Below are 17,511 nucleotides of genomic sequence, written 5' to 3' on the forward strand. Positions count from 1 at the left end.
CCTCGCTCTTTGTATTTATGACATGAATATTTTGCTCCATCGACTTCTTTCGAAGTCTTTGGGGAAATGGAAGTGGAGGTACATATGCTTTAACTTTTACGGGGGCCCTGGGTGGATCATTCTCCACTACTTTAATTGCCATCAACTGTTCCTTAGAATTTATCATTGTATTGCCTGGCAATGTCCCTTGTGGACGTTCTGCAAGTTGTTGTGTTATATGACCAATTTGTGTCTCCAGTTTCTTGATGGATGCCTGCTGATTTTGAAAGTTCGTGTCAATTTGCTGGAACACCTTGTCCGTCTTTTGCACATATTGTTGAAACATCTCCCCCAAACTTGGTCTTCTTTCTTGCTGAAAATTGTTACTATATGAGTTGAAATTACGAGAGCTATTTTAAATAAAGTTTACTTGTTCCTCTGAAGAAGCGAGCATCATGCAGCTCTCTGTAGCATGATTTCTTCCACAATTCTTACATGCTGAACTGGCCATCATTGCATTTGCTCCATGTGTTTGCAATTTTACAAGTAACTCTACCTGTTTTGTTAAAGCTGATATCTGTGCAATGGTAGATGTTGTGCTGTCTAATTCATACATTTCTGTTGCCTTTGGTGGTACCACTCTTTCTGATGAGAACATTGAATGTGTGGTGGCGATTAACTCAAATAGATCCATGGTTTGTTGCACTGATTTTCCTATGATTGATCCACCAGCAGAGGCATCAACTTGAGATTTTGACAGTGGGGTAAGTCCGGTGTAGAAGTACTGCACTTGGTTTCCTTGAGTGATTTCATGGTTTGGACATTTTCTCATCAGCTCATTAAATCTATTTCATGCCTCATGATAGCTTTCTCCCTCTTTCTGTTGAAAAGTTTGAATTTCCAATCTGATTTCAGCTACTCTGGCTGGTGGGAAAAATTTGTTGCAGAATTTCCTGATCAGTTCTTCCCATGTAGTAATGCTGGCATGAGGTTCCGCATCTAACCACTCCAATGCAGCATCTCTCAATGTAAATGAAAATAGTCGTAATTTAATAGCATCTTCATTGACTCCTGGAGTATGAAAGTTCTGACAGTTTTTGAGAAATCTAAAGATATGCGTGTTTGGATTCTCATGAGGTAGCCCGTAGAATTGCAAGGTGTTGCTCATCAAGTTAATCCAATCTGGCCTGATCTAAAAGTTATTCACCCCAAAATTTAGATACATGATACTGGAGCGCATGGGTGCTGTTATAGGTGTCAGAAACATTGATACTGGCAAATCACCTTCATTTATTTTCCCTCGCTCGTGCTGTTGTTCCGGTGGTGCCACCAATCTTGCAGCCATTTGTCCAATCGGCTGAATAGGTATAGGGATTTGTTGATTGTCAGCCATTTGATGTTACTGTTTTTGTTTGTGTTCTTTGCGTCTTTTTCTGAAGGTACGTTCTATCTTCGAATCAAACGGTTCAAGATCGCCGCCTTGGACACGGTGCATACAACGAACACAATTTTCTATAAATAAAAGAAAAATAAACAAATCAAATAACAGTTAAAATAAAAACATAAATTAAGACTAAAAGAAATAGTCCCCAGCAACGGCGCTAAAAACTTGTTGTAAAATTTTGTTTCGCAAGTATACGACCCGTAACAAGTAATAGTGGACTTAAGAGTCCGGATTGTCGATCCCACAAGGACTATTTTCTAGCACTTAATTCAATTTTTTTTAATTACTATTTGACTAAAACAAATTAAAAGTTGTAAAATCTGAGTTTTAATCTAAATTCTAGAAAATATATGGATGTTAACACGATTGGTTGGAGAATCAAATAGTGAATGGATGTTAAGGCAGAATAACTTCACCAATTGATCACCTTCACATCTCAAATAAATCTCAATTCTAATGTAGTGCTCGGTCAAATTCTCCCATTGTATTCAATTTACCCCTCTCGGGTTCTCATTGAGCTTATTCAACTAATTAAATTTCATATTTCTATGCAAACTCAACTTAGTTAAACGGGTTCTATATCCTAGGGGTTCAATTATAAAGGCAATAAATGGTATATGTATATCTACTCGTTATACCAATGTACTAGATTTTACTACATTGTCTAAATCCTAAACTCATATCTCTATTTGTAAAGAATTCACAAAAATCATCAAATTATTAATCAGATAATTTAATGCATTCAACTCATAGCAAAATCAACACATGGAAAAATTAAAACTGAAAATCTTAATAAGAGAATGTAAAGGATCCCGATTGGTTACATTATTCCCCCTGACAATGAATTTAACTACTCATAATGCAAGAAAAAAATTATGAAATTGTCTTAAAATACATCACCGAATTTGTAATAAAGATGTAGAAGAAAAAATAGAATTCTTGTACCAAGATCTCCTTCCCCTTCCAATGAATGCTTCTAATCTTTAATTACTTAGTGTTAATCTTCTTGAATTTCTCTTTTGAATCTCTCTTTTTGTTGTCTTGTCTCCAATGTGTCAGAAACCCTTCAAAAGTATGAGAAAAATACATTTATAGGTGCCCCTCCGTTTTATGTAGAAGTAGGGTTTTTATGGATTTAAAAACGGCCCAAAAAAACGCGTCCTAAATATTCAATCTAGGCGCTGCGTCAACGCCTAGGCGCTATGATTGCGGCGCCTAGACGCTGCCTCTCGGGTTCAATTTTCATCTTTTTTTCAGTTTCGTAGCGTCTAGACGCTATGAATGCAGCGCCTAAGCGTCGTCTTTCTGTCCTAATTCCTTGTTTTTGGCCATTTCGTCCACTTTAATACCTCTTTTCGCATCGCCTCTCCTAATCTTCAAAACAACACTAACAAACACATCATAAACGTTCTATACTCACAAGATCTATCATTTAATCAAGCTAAACTTGTGCAAAATTCATGAGTGAAACAAACTCATCACATATCATCAAAGTTTATATCGGATGTTGTTGTTTAGTTGTTTGCCACCACGCTAGATTATCAAAAACAATATTTTTTTTCAATTTAACACACGAAGAATATGGTAAAAAAGTATTTAGATATGGATTTTATTTAGTTTGTCTGGTACTAGAACTTGAATAAAGAGAGAAGTGGAAGAATTCCTTATGACCATATTACTTAGATAGATTCATACATCGTCATCAACAAACGAAAGACTTCTGGAACAATGAGATGTTGAATCATTATACCTTGTTTGGAAGCATAGTGAGTATATAAATTATACAAATTACTTTCTACATCATAATGTGAAATGTGAAATCAAACGTTAAATAGGGAAAAAAATTGTTCGATAATATCTTTACAGCCTTCTAAATTAAAATGAGTGTCCATGGCCGTAGTTATTGGGAATAACATAGATAAGTACTCTAAATATTTTCAAAATTTGTCTCCACGATAGAGATAACGTCATCAAAATTGAATAATCCCTATATTTAATTAAAATTTGTAATATTGAATAATCAACCAATCATTAAAATATAAATCAATTTTAGAACAGCGCAAATGCCTAGTGGTAGATATTAATAAATAATTGTATCATAATTTATATAATATGTAGTGTTCCACAAGTTACCTATATCGTAGCAAATACCATGTCGGGTAACTTAGAATTGCACATACACTTGCAAATGTTAGATGTACGAGATGGGAGATAGTAATAAAATCAATAGCTTATCTAATGTTCTAGTCGTGTATTAAATTTAAAATATGAAAAACACGAAAAACACTATAAATCTTGGCATCAGAATTGAAAGTGAGTTGGTTACTCAAATTTTCAGTGATATTATTTAACGCTAACATTATTGTAAGTGAAATTACAAACTTCATATTCACAACAAATTATCTAAGGACAACCATTGAAAGATTGAAAATATTTTATCATTATATGAAAATTCAATGACTTTAAGTGCAACGATTTTTTTATGCATAATTCAAAACTTGTCAATATAAATGCACTATGGCTCAAACGTATCTTTTATGATTATTTTTTTTATAACAACATTATATAAATAAAACTAATGACACGTTCAATGGTTTTGAAATGTAAAAAACTAGTAGACTACCTTATTCAAATGATCGCTACGATCACAGCTTCGGTTGGCGGAGGTCACAGCGTCGGCCGACGATTGTATAGGTTTTGGAATGTCAGCGAGGCTGCGAGAATTGAGACAGCGTTATGCACTTTAGTGTATGTGGTTAGGGTTATTTAGTGGATTGGATCTTATTGGGCTAAGAAATAAAACAATAAAATGGGTAATTGGGCCAAAATTTTGGATTTATAAATTGTTAATTTGTTTAGAAAAAATTAAAATTAAAATAATTTGATTTATTCAATATAAAAAAAATTAGAAAGATTCGGTTCTATTTAGAACCGAGAACCGAACCGTACCCGTTGGTTCTCAATTCAGATACCCGTTCGGGTATTTAATTTGACAAGAACCGTAGGGTTCGATTCGAAAGATTTGCTCAGCCCTATTCCCAGTGTTGGGTGCTATCTTTAACTAGTAGTTGCTAAAGTATTCACATATCGTACATAGTCGATTAAATTAACTGTATTGATTGTGTTTTCAGGTCAACTCAACTCAACTCGAAAACATACAAATTGATCGGAGAACTTTACGTTACTTTTAATATAAACGTATTTGATCAATTTTGAAAGTTGATAAATATATTTGTTAAAGCACACACATAATATTAATAAATATTTCAAAATTATCTTTTTAAATACTAAACAAAAATAAGTAAGGGACTTAAATATTGTAATGAAAAGAAGCCAAATATATATATAGAGAGAGAGAGAGAGAGAGAGAGAGAGAGAGAATGAATTGACATTGGAGTGGATGAATGAATGGTCGATGACTAGAGAAAGCTAATATAGGTAATTGTGTAAATCAGTTGGGCTTCTAGTGTTGGTGCTAGAAATGGCTAAAGTAGGAAGAAATTTGAGGAGGGAGAAAGGGAAATTGGGGGCTTGCTTTTCGATTTGGTTAACGTCGGAAAGTTGCGTAAGAAAGAGATGGATCTGTATTTTCCATTTTGCTTAATTTAATATTCCAACAACCAACCACGTGAATACAATTAAGGGCGTTTGAACCCCATTATTTGTAGATTATAATGAGATAAATAGTATTTTTTTTAAAAATAAGTAATTGAAAATTTTTTGATTTACGTGTAATATTATTTTATTGAAAATTGTGTGATTAAAAGTAGGAAAGAGAAAAATTTAATTTAATATAATGAGAAATAATGGAACTCAAAACGGCGGCTAAAAGACACGGGAAACTAACCCCCGTCTAACCCGCATTTTTATGAAATGAAAATGGGTGAAATAGTATTTTAAAAATGAGTGATTGAAAAAAAAGGAAAATTTTTCTATTTATGTGTAATATTATTTTATGAAAGGCTGTGTAAATGAAAATAGGAAAAAAAAAGTGAAATGTACTGTGAAAAGAGAAGAAAAGTGAAGAGAACGAAGAGAAGTCAATAGACCTGTGTGTATTTTATTAAGAATCAATGTCTTTTATTTATATGACACAATTAGGTATACAACAGTAATAATTTTTAGAATTGTAGAGATATAATTGTCATTCACCTCTAAACCCTAATAAACTTAGCTTTTACAATAGAATGTAATTTAACGAGGACTTAAAAAGAGTCAATTAAAATGGGGACAATGTAGTATATGATGGATTTGATCTCGACAGGAGTTAGACAAGAGTTATAATATTCACTATGTGAACAGGATATCATCTGATAAATACAAACACATATTTTCAAGAAAGGAGAACGGTTAATGGACGTAGAAACAGATTTATAAAAGCCATCTTGCAAGAATTCGTGGTTTTACCTCTACCTCAACCTAAATAATGTACGAAATTCGTACATAGGGAGATATAGAGAGAGAAAGGGAGTGCGTTCTTGAATTCTAGAGAGAGAGATTGGTTTTTGTCACGTCTTGAAAAAACTGGCCTCGTCTACACCGTAATTGGGCAGCCAAGGAAGGGAACATGAGATCTAGTTGAATAGTTGAAACTGGAACAAACCTTTTACTTTTTTAACAACTCTTAAGGTAACAGGTTTTTATGTTGTTTCAAGAGACAGCATACAGTTCCATTTGAGAATTATTTTATATAGGTTGCCCAAAAGAATATATCTATAATCTATACCTACCCACCCTCAATATTCTACTCCTACAAATTCAAAAACGAGCTTTTGTAGCCATCCAAAATTTGGCTTAAGATGAGACAGTATTGATCAGATTCTGAAAACCCATCAATTCGCTTCCTCTCTATCTATAATTGCCAGCTCTTTTTGGTTTTCTGTCATTTTACCACTTTGGGGTTATTTATTTATTTATTTTTTTTATCTTTTCCATCAGTAGAGAAATGTGGAATCTCAATGATTCACCAGATCAAACAAGGGCTGATGATACGGATGGTTATACGGATGACAAGCTTAAAGGAGTCGACTCTGTGTCTAATTCAAGCTCGTCGGCGGTGGTTATCGAGGATGCTTCTGAAGATGAAGTTGCAGAAAGAGGTAGAAAGAAGAGGAGCAGCAAAATATTTGGGTTTTCTGTGGCTCACAACGATGATGACAGGAATCCATGCTCGTCGGAGTGTAAATGGCTGGTTACTCGGCAGTTCTTTCCGGTCGACGAGTCCGAAACTGGGGCTACATCAAGCGACCGACCACTCGAATTCCCACAAGCTCAACGATTTGGAGTTAATTTATCCACGTCTGAACCCCACGGCGCTGGCGGGCGTGGATTTGGGAAGTCGGCGGCGGAGGTTGCACAGCCTCTCAAGAAAAGCCGACGAGGGCCTAGGTCTCGTAGCTCTCAATATCGTGGGGTTACCTTTTATCGGAGGACTGGCCGGTGGGAGTCACACATATGGTATACACTTACAATAAAAAAAAAACTTCATCTTTGCTTTCCCTTTAATGCTAGTTCTCACTTTGTTCCAAACGAAATTGTTTCATTCAACTACAATTCATCTATTTTTTTCTTCTTTTTTTTTTTTTTTAAATCCAATTCAGGGATTGTGGAAAGCAAGTTTATTTGGGTTAGAATTTCCTTCTTTATTCTTCTTATTTGGCAAACAAGATTATTCTTTTCTCAACTTGACTATGAAGTTCTTGCTTTATCATCTGATTGGTCAAATGGGCTTTTGTTTTGGGAAATTATAGGTGGATTTGATACAGCACACGCGGCAGCTCGGTGAATTTTTTACCCTCTCTAACTCTCTGTTTCAATTCCACATTTGTCATCTGTAATCCGAAGAAACTAATGTTCGGAAATGAATCTTTGACAGCGTATATGATAGGGCAGCCATTAAGTTCCGGGGAACGGAAGCAGACATAAACTTCAATCTAGAAGATTACGAAGACGTAAAACAGGTACATCATTTTAAGAGAGAGAAAAAGGGTAGAGAGAGAGTCTTGTTTTGTTTCATTTCACCTTGTCTTGTACAGTGCTTTTTGCTTAGTTTCAAAAGTTGCATTTCTTGAATTATGAGGTGTTTGGACACAAGAAAGAAAAGAAACTTGATATTCTATGTATAACTATTACAGATGAGCAATTTAACAAAGGAAGAATTTGTGCATGTACTTCGACGACAAAGTACAGGTTTTCCAAAAGGGAGCTCCAAGTATAGAGGTGTTACTTTGCATAAATGTGGTAGATGGGAAGCTAGAATGGGCCAGTTCTTAGGCAAAAAGTAAATCATCTACGTTACAGTATGTTTGTGGACTAATCCCTGTCCTAATTACCTTGTTTTGTGCTAATTCATGTTTTATTTTATGAAACAGATATGTTTATCTGGGTCTTTTTGATACTGAAGTCGAGGCTGCCAGGTCAGCTTGTAGAGGAGTTGTCTGTATTTATTTCTGCTTAGGTTGCCAACAGGGTTTGTAGGAAATGTATTGTAGAAAGAATTAAGTATGAGTATAATACTTTTCCGGGGCTTAATTACAATGTCTGGGAATTATAGGGCTTATGATAAAGCTGCCATCAAGTGTAATGGAAAGGATGCTGTTACAAATTTTGATGCCAGCATTTATGATGAAGAACTCAGAGGTGCAGGTAAAATTAATGGTATTTGTCACGTTTGTTCCGGCATAGTTCTTAAAATTCTTTGTTCAACTGATGTAGAGACGAAAATTCATTTATTTATTGAATTTTTTTTATTTTTTTTTTTTGGGGGGTTGTACTACAGAATCTTCTAACAATGCAGAATATCATAATCTAGACTTGAGTTTGGGGAATGCAGCTTCAAAGTGTAGCAGCAGAGAATTGGAAGATGAAAATCATGATCAGCATTGTTCGACAATGCCGTTTGAATTTGATTTGCGACTCCAGGGATCAAGATCCGAGGTATATAGACATTAATGTGCCTTGATTTGATGCCAAAATCCAAAATTTGCAGTGTTTTTTATTTGATGACTTTTATGAATCACAGCTTAATTTCCAGAATGGACTTGGTCAAATTGACAGAAGGGATGGATATAATGAAAATGATACTTTACAGCTTCTAAGCCAAACACACCTGCACTCTCCCGGTTCATTGAAGGTTAACGAATTGCACCAATATAGACAGTTCATGGAAGGCAATGAGCCAAGAATGCTAATGTTCTCTTCACCGGTAGGCTCACAAAGTTATCGAGTAAGTGCTTAAAGTTCAATAACCATACACGAGTATATACAAAATTCTTAACGAGTGTTGGAACTGAACATGACAATTGACAGAATCAGTTACCGAGCTGCAGCAATGGTGGTGGAATTAGAGGCAACGGAGAAGTGATTTCTATCTCAACAAATGATCAGCTATGGCAAACAAAATCTCCTCAATTATTTGCTACTGCTGCAGCATCATCAGGATTCGGACAGCAAATACTGAGACCCCAAAATTGGCTGCACAAAAGTATTGTCCGCCCACTCACGAGACCCTCATAGCTGACCTAATCTTGTGTTCCGCTTAGTCGTCGTCTAGGATTCTGTCATTAAAGATCTCCATTTTCTCTGAATCTGTAAAATTCCTAATAAGGGACAAAAATTTATGATTAGAATCTGAAAAGGGGGATTGGTAATTTGTCCAAACTAACGGGAAAAAAGAAATCTTGGGTTGGATCTTCTGCATTGCTGATTAGTAACTGGTGATACAGTATGATTGTAATATCTATACAAGTTTTCTGGATCTTTTGTGAAAAAATTCCAATGTACAAGATATGGTATTAGTTCTTATCATAGTATTATTAGACCTTAAATTTTTAATGTGTGTTTTGTTATTGCAAATTCTATGATGGGATGTCACTATCTATTTTCATTTTAGAACCATATCGACTAGAAAGCTTGGAATACTGTGACAATTGTATAATGCTCGACTCATGGTTGTATAACTATTTCGGCACAGTGCTTTTTAAACAAATTTTAAAGTTAAGTTTGTCCAATGTGCTTGCACATAATGGACTCTTCTTCTTCTCGATGTGATCTTAAATTATGAACGGGGCGATCTGGGAGGTGTACTTTCATTGTGAGACATCATCCGTAGGATTGAATTATATGAAGAATTGACTAGTGGGTTTTTACCACTTAAACACCATTTACTTACCACGTGAGTTCGAAGTTACTGTAAGGTAAAACCCTAAATTTTAAACAGCCAATTTTCCCAAGAGCATGGCATTTTTGTAGCTCTCTTAACAGTTGAATAAAAGGGATCAATACATTTTGCTTTTAATTCTAGGGAATATGCTATCTAACAAAGTGAGATTCTCACGGTAGGAGGACTTTGTATCTAAAATCTATCATGACCTACGAAACAGTTAAAATGGGTACCATTAAACAATTTCTCTAACGAGGTTTAATAATTATTCCTTTAAAAAAAAAATTGCTTATCCCAAAATAATCTATTCTGATAAGTAGCATTGATTATCCAAACTTAACAAAATTTGCACGATTGCATCATCTACGACGTCATCTTTGATTATATTATGGGACTTTTTTAATTTAATTTGATAGTACAAGCATTTTTTAATGGGAGAAAGTAAGATTAATTAGTGGGAAGTTTCGATTTAATTGTCATTATTTATATTAAATTAGATAATAATTAAGGGTCAATGAATCATACCTTTATTTTTATATCATCGTTTGTAAGTGTTCTTTTATGACTTGACAGAGGCTACAAATCATATTGACAGCTAGGTTTAAAATATCACTTTTGCTAGAGGTACTAAATTTTTACACAAAATTTGATATAGGTACACACGAAACATCATTCAAGGATGAAAAAAAAAAAAAAAGTGAGTTATTCCCTGTACGTGGGGAACAACTCTTAAAGAAGATTTAATGTTTCATCCAAGTTATGATCCATGGCTTTCAGATCATATTAATATTTCACGTACCTTACAAGGTACGACGTATGAATAAAATTATTTATAATAAATTGAATATCGATATACTAAGCCTCTATTTAATGGCTATTATTCGACAAAGATAATATTTTGAATGGTGAATTTTTTGAGAATATGCAGTTAAAAGGGAAAAAAAAGTTTGAATTTATGTGCAAAATATTTTATTGTTAGAATGTGTGATTGAAAATAAATATGTAGAATAAAGAATTTTGAAATAATAGTTGTCGAACATAGACTAAATTTGAAACTGATTTACGATCGATTTATAAGTGAATTATTTTGTTTTTTTAGCATATTGATTCCTTGAATTTGGTTTCGAAGATAAAAATCTTTTATGTCAATTTTGAAAATTAGTACACAAATTTTGAATCTTTCGTTTCCCTTACTCTGAGAAGTGAGTAAATAAAACAAAACAAAACAAAACAAGAAGAAAGAGACCTTGCTCTTTAGCGACGCTATTGGTTCAGACCAGCGTCTTAGATTCTTTCCTTTGCATAGGATCCACGAAACCCTGCAAGAACCAGAGGGACCAGGTTCATCCCTCTATTAATTATTTTGACATTTAAAAAAATATATATTTAAAAAAACATGTGGGTAGAATCGAAATGATCAGTGGAACATGTGACAACCTAGCTGGGAGTTGGTGATAAATAATTGAGAAATAAAGGAGGAGGAAAAGTTAAAGGAATCAAACAAATAAAAGAAAAAAGTACGACTTTCTGAGTTCAAAATTGGAGGCTTTCCCAAAATGGAATTTCTTCAAAGGTGGAAACAGTTTTGGTTTTTCATATTAGCCCCTTTTTGGTCCAGTTAGAAACGTCAATTAAAACTAAAAGTAAAATCAATAATATATTTTATGGAACCTACAAACTTTTAATTATAAATGTTAGGATCTTGTTACATTTACATCAAGTTTTACATAACAACACATATCAGTCTATTATTTATCAATTTGAAACACAATCAAATTTTTTAGAGTTTTTCTATGAGTACATCAAGAGGTACAACCGGGTGGACACCCGGCAACCCCCTATTGCGGGGGAGGGTGGGGGCTGTGCTCCGATAGAGGGCTGCCATGTGTTCATAACCGACTGTAATGGGTTATGTACCCATAGAAAAACCCAATTTTTTCTTCAATCTTTACCCTCTATATTATTTTATGTTATTCTTTATATATCATTTTTATATACAAGTAGCATAATACTAAATACTATTAATTTTTATCAAAATCTACTAAAAATTTAATTTTTATCTAAACCAAATAAAGGCTTAATTTGTATTGGGGGCAATTTGCCAATTGTTTATGCAAGGGTTTTCTTTCTTTTAGAGCGAATATGACTCGTGCTTGTTTTGGGTGCATTGGGTAGGGACGGGGTGAGGTAGGTTGACACAAACGATTTAGGACCATCAGGAATACATTGCTTTTACATTTATTCATTCATTGTTGAGAAAGAGATGCTCGTCTTATTTTTCTTGGGACTCATGGGCCACATGACAACTATATCAAACGATGATATTTTCTTTCTATTGCGGTAATTTTGATTTATAATTATTTGTTAATTTTGGGTACACTTAAAAAGCGAGTTTGCGAAGCTTTATCTTTTTATTTTTTTAACTTGCAAAGAAGTTTAATTTAAAGTTAACAAATAAATTTTTATTAGTCAAAATTACTTATGAGCCCATTATAATTATTTATTTCTTGTCTTTGTAACGTAGGAAATGTGAAAAGGATAATTTATCCAATTTTGTTAAGAAATTAAAATTGATTTAGAAGTACCTTAACTTACTTTTTATGATTAGCCAAACATGGATACGACAAGAAATAAGTGTAATGTGTTACACTATGTAGAATTGAAGAAAACCTAAAATAATTATCAAACAAATTTTATCACACGTCACTTTTCTTTAATCGTATTGAGTCGTATTGTCAAATTTAGAAAGACAATTATGTGGTCTTACCATTTTTCAACTATATATATATATATATATATTACTTTTTAAGGCAAAAGCAATCATATCAATTACACGAGTTCCCAAATAACAACGGTCTCAAAAAATAAGGTATACAATCAATCCATGAAAAAAAATATAAGCTAAAAAAAGCAACAGAGACGACATGGACAACATATTCCCTTCCTGGAAAATAAAGGTGGATGTAATGACCTAAATCTTAAAATTTGAAATTAGTACAAAAATAATAATGCTCCTTTTCTTTCTTTCAAAAATTCGGGTTGACTTATTTTTATTTTTTATTTTTTTTAACCATTGCATTCTATTACATGTTCTCAAATTTTTTGGGAATAAATGATTTAAGATAAGATAATTTTAATTTATTAAATAGCGAAGCTACAACAGAGAGTTCAAATAAATGTTAGCTTGCATTAAAAGAATTAAATTCAGCAATGCACTACTCTACGATCAAATTTAGTTGGCCCATTTATCGATACATAATTTTATAAAAAAATTTACAGCATTTTCTAAACTCATTGAAGTATAATATAGTAAAATTTTAGAATTTTCTAAGATCATTTAAACACTTCAATGGACAATCAAACATGTGTAAAAAAACTATCTCGAGTACATTGAACATAGCACACGAAAAATTAAGTAACTTTCCTACCAACCCTCAATTGACTTGATTCCAAATCCAATGGACAGAGGACTCATAGAGCTTTCAAATCTCATTAGTTTTGTCCAAAAATCAAAATTCAAACAGTAAGCTGAAATTTGTTTACAAGTCTAACGTTTAATCTAAAACTTGTTTAACAACTTTAATTATATGCATACTTAAGCAAAATAATAATTTAAATGTTCACATCAAGAAAAAAGGAACTAGGAAATCTTAAAATAAAAATAATAATAAACTAACATTTTTTAAAGATTTAACATAAGTTGCATAACTAGTTAGAACTAGAAACTCTTTGGATGTGACAAACTACACAAATGAAGCACCTTTCTCTCTTCGGATCCTCCACAATCCACGTAAATTCCACTTGCTCAACCATTCCTTTGATTTGAAAAAAATTATCAGCATAGAATTTGTGAGCTTTAAGCCCAACAGGACTAATATCACATGGTGCATCATTTTGGTCATAAACATATATACATATATACAAAGTGATAGGAAAGAATTTAACATTTCACATAGATGAATATTGACAAATTCATGATTCTAAAGAATCCCTTGGGAATCGTAGAAATCAGTTATAGGCATACATAAACTTCTTTATTCATAGTTTCAAAATTCTAACACACATTACTAGCGTGTATATATATATATAAAGAACAAAAAGGGTAAATATTTAGCACCACCTACCTTGATTCTTTTGAAATATAGAGGAACAAAATACGTAAAAGCCTTTATCTTTTACACTGTTGCTATTTCTTTAAACTTAATTTAACATAAAAGATATTTTTGAGATAAAATAAGAGTAAATTCGAATTTGAAGAGAGGTGTAATGAAAAAGTAACTTTCCTCTTGTTGTAACCTCTCTTTTTAGTAAAAAAACGAAATGGAAGAGTTATATTATCATTAATCTTGTTCAATTGAGTCTTTAACTAGGAATTTAAAGAATTTCAAGCCCATAAAAAATAATTCTTAATAAAAAGTTTATAAAACATTTATATAATGAAAAATGAACTATTCATATGATTTGTAACCTATATCTATGAATGTCCACTGATAAAATTATTATTTTATCCAATTAACATGATATAATTATTCTTAATGTACAAAATGAGGAGTTTTTTATTCAAAAATAATTTTTATAAAAATGTTTTATAAAAACATCTGCATGGTGATTCAAACCTGGGTTGCCTATGTGAAAAACTAAGGAAATGACCATTGTGGAAATCGAATTATGCATTAAATTCTTGTAATCGAATTTACTTAAATTGTTAGGCTTTTTAAATAACTTATGGTTTGAATTTTCATAACCTTAAATGGACCAAACTTCCATTACTCGTTTCTTAAATGGGTTACATCAACCAATTTAAGAATATAAAATTCAAGACCTTACATTGGAAATGCCATTACCATTTTCTACCAACAAAGTAAAATCAACTCATCATAAAATTCGGTAATATTGTAGGTGGTTTTAATTGAAGACAATACTACAATGAATAACATTATTTAGCATCACTGATAATCATTCTAAGTGATATTACGTGATAAAGTTAATTAAATGTATAATCATATGATTCATCTAAATATTGTTATTCTATTCTAATATAGCGGCATCTTTAGGATACAACCACAAAGTGTCGTCGTTTTCGTGCTAAGGTGTTAGGTAGATAATGAAATCAAGATATGTGGGCGAGGGAGAACTGAAAACAAGTACATAGGATAGAAGATGACATTTATTGTTTTGGTAAAAACTTGGAAGAACTACATCCACTGAAAATCTGAAATGGAAGGAGATTGGAATATAAATAATAGAGAGTAGTGGTTTTCCATTTGTATACGTAGTACTATTTCCTTACTCGTATTCCACTTGTTTTGATGACTTCCCATATTCGGAAAGAACAAAGAGGTCTTCTAAGTGGCCACGACATATGCAAAATTAAATCATCCATAGCCATTCAATACAATGACAACATCTACTTGCTATGTTGGATAATTTAGTGCTTTAAAATTATCGGATCTTTCATGTTAAATCATCAAGAAATATAAGAATTAAAGCGGAAGCATACTTGAATCAGACATGGTTAATGCAATATGAATTTCGCGGTATGATTTTCCAAATCTACACGCAGTCTCATTTTCCTCTCTGTGATGGGATGCAGTAGAGAATGAATAATACGTTGCGTGTGATCTGGGGACCATAACCTATTTATATAGGGATGCCCTTTGACCTAATTCGGCCCATCATAGAATTAGGACTTGAGCCCAATCTCTACACATATGTAAATCAATACTTTAATTGGATACATTAAAGCCCAAAACCGAAGCTTTATTAGATAATTTTAATTGGGCTCAACCGAATTCGATAGCCTATAATTTAACACACAATTATTCACACATACAAGCTCATCTTTAATTAAAAATTCTTACAATCTCCCACTTGGACTATATGTGTCACCTTATAATTGTGCATTAAATATAACCTTATGAGTACTCAGAATTTTGCTATCATTACCGAATGTATCCCCAAACAATCCCATCTATCAATCATATCAACATAGGATCAAAACGACTTTCGCTACTTTCACGTAGCTAACCCATCAATGGTCACGTATATCAATATAACCGAATGACATGGATCAAGCATGGATGTATAGTATGAAAATTACATGTAATGTGATCTGTAACATGCCTATTTCCAACTGGTCCACCTTAATACCTTAGTGAGATCATTTTAAACAAATTTAGAGATAATTAATCAAATAACTTTATAACTGAAAATAACTTTAACTTTAAACCGTATCCAAAATAACAGTACATGTGTCCAATATGAAAAGCAAAAATACAAACTCCCACTGAAACTAGATAAGAAACGCTGTTTTAACATCCATCTGATGTAGCTCAAGATCGAAATGCGCTACCAATGCCATTATAGTCCTGAAAGAGTCTTTCGAAGAAATCGGAGAGAAAGTCTCTTTATAATCGATGCCTTCTTTCTGTGTAAAGCCTTTTGTGACAAGACAAGCCTTATACCTCTCTACATCACCTTTCGAATCCCTCTTGGTCTTAAATATCCATTTGCAACCAATGGGTTTCGCACCTTCAAGCAATGGAACGAGGTTATTATTGGAATACAGCACTGCTGATTTATTGTCACAAAATATCTTAAGTGGTCTTTCTATATTGTCCACAATACGTAGCCCAGTGACAAATCTATCTCTTCATTCATAGCATCGAGCCACTTTTGAGAGTTAGAACTTTCCATGGCTTGACGGAAGTTGATCGGATCATCTTACACCATTCCAATGTCAACTTCATGTTCTTGAAGAAATACGATGTAATCATTCGAAACCGCACTTTTCCTCTCTCTAGTGGAACTTCTTAATGGCATTGGTTCTTGAGGGTGTAGAGTTTGTTCTTCTGGAACAATTTGTTGATCTTGAGAGGGAGGTATGACATTGGTTAGTACTCTTTCAGGAAATAGCACCTCCAGCAAGCAGGTAAATATAGCCTGAAGTGGATCTCCTACTCTCTTGGCATCCCGCGAAATCGGAATCAGAATAACCGATGATCTCCAACTGATCCGATCTTCTGTATGTGAGCATGTAGTCTTTTGTTCTCTGTAAATACCGCATGACCCGTTTGGCTGCTTTCCAATGATCCATTCCCGGGTTACTTAAATATCTCCCTAGCATCCCAACGATGTACGCTATATCCGGACGCGTACAAACCTGAGCATACATCAGACTCCATATAGCTGAGGAATAAGGAATCTTCTGCATTTCTTTAATTTCCAAGTCATTTTTGGAGCACTAACTTAAGCTGAACTTGTCTCCTTTAGCCACAGGGGTGTCACATGGTTTACAATCTTGCATGCCATATCTTTTAAGTACAGACCTTTCAGAATATCCAACGAAATAGCAACTGATGGTCCTTGCGTCCAGTTTCTTTTCATTTGGCTTACAGGGCCTTGCCTCAGCTGGACACCCCCAAATATGTATATGCTTCAAACTAGCTTCTTGCCCTTCCAAAGCTCATATGGGGTTTTATCAGTGGCCTTAGTTGGAACTCTATTGAGTATATAATCTGCAGTCTTTAATGCTTCACCCAAGAGAGATTCTGGTAAGGTAGAATGACTAATCATACTCCTCACCATGTCCTTAAGCATTCTGTTTCGTCTTTCAACAACACCATTCATAGTGGGCGAACCCGGCATAGTGTACTGTGGGACGATACCGCATTCCTCTAGGAAGTTGCTGGTAAGCAATATGTCATCGACATATAAAATCAGAAAAATATACTTACTCTCACTGAACTTGTGGTATATACAATCATCAACCAAATTCATCTCAAAACCAAATGAGATTATCACTTGATGAAACTTGTAATACCATTGACGAGACGCCTGTTTGAGTCCATAGATGGATTTCTTTAATTTACAAATCATTTGCTTTGCATCGTCCGTTACAAAGTTTTCTGGTTGTACCATATAAATT

The 17,511-nt window shown here is 33.4% G+C and overlaps 1 protein-coding gene across 11 annotated transcripts; it reads left to right on the plus strand.

Moving 5' to 3' along the window:
* The first annotated feature begins 5,780 nt into the window (after positions 1-5,780).
* LOC111401005 (AP2-like ethylene-responsive transcription factor TOE3) lies at positions 5,781-9,256 on the plus strand. 11 transcript variants are annotated; one of them, XM_023028527.1, is made up of 11 exons: positions 5,783-6,052; positions 6,365-6,880; positions 7,024-7,049; positions 7,174-7,204; positions 7,299-7,383; positions 7,558-7,703; positions 7,795-7,839; positions 7,977-8,080; positions 8,202-8,359; positions 8,445-8,648; positions 8,732-9,256. In XM_023028527.1, the coding sequence occupies exons 2-11, from the start codon at positions 6,369-6,371 to the stop codon at positions 8,936-8,938; spliced, it is 1,518 nt and encodes a 505-aa protein (XP_022884295.1). In that variant the 5' UTR covers positions 5,783-6,052; positions 6,365-6,368; the 3' UTR covers positions 8,939-9,256. The 11 variants fall into 11 exon arrangements, with proteins under 11 accessions (XP_022884287.1, XP_022884295.1, XP_022884288.1 ...); XM_023028519.1 differs by having other exon boundaries at positions 5,781-6,052; positions 7,024-7,204; XM_023028526.1 differs by lacking the exon at positions 5,783-6,052 and having other exon boundaries at positions 6,092-6,880.
* Positions 9,257-17,511: the final 8,255 nt, after the last annotated feature.

The sequence above is a fragment of the Olea europaea genome, chromosome 10 (genome assembly GCF_002742605.1).
Source record: "Olea europaea var. sylvestris chromosome 10, O_europaea_v1, whole genome shotgun sequence".
NCBI lineage: Eukaryota > Viridiplantae > Streptophyta > Magnoliopsida > Lamiales > Oleaceae > Olea > Olea europaea.

What these genes read in the sequence shown, in the direction of transcription:
- LOC111401005 (XM_023028519.1), top strand. Translation starts at nt 6,382, where the DNA reads ATGATTCACCAGATCAAACAAGGGCTGATGATACGGATGGTTATACGG. An exon ending in CGGTGGGAGTCACACATATG is followed by an intron (nt 6,881 to 7,023) that starts GTATACACTTAC and finishes AATCCAATTCAG; the next exon opens with GGATTGTGGAAAGCAAGTTT. An exon ending in ACAGCACACGCGGCAGCTCG is followed by an intron (nt 7,205 to 7,298) that starts GTGAATTTTTTA and finishes AATCTTTGACAG; the next exon opens with CGTATATGATAGGGCAGCCA.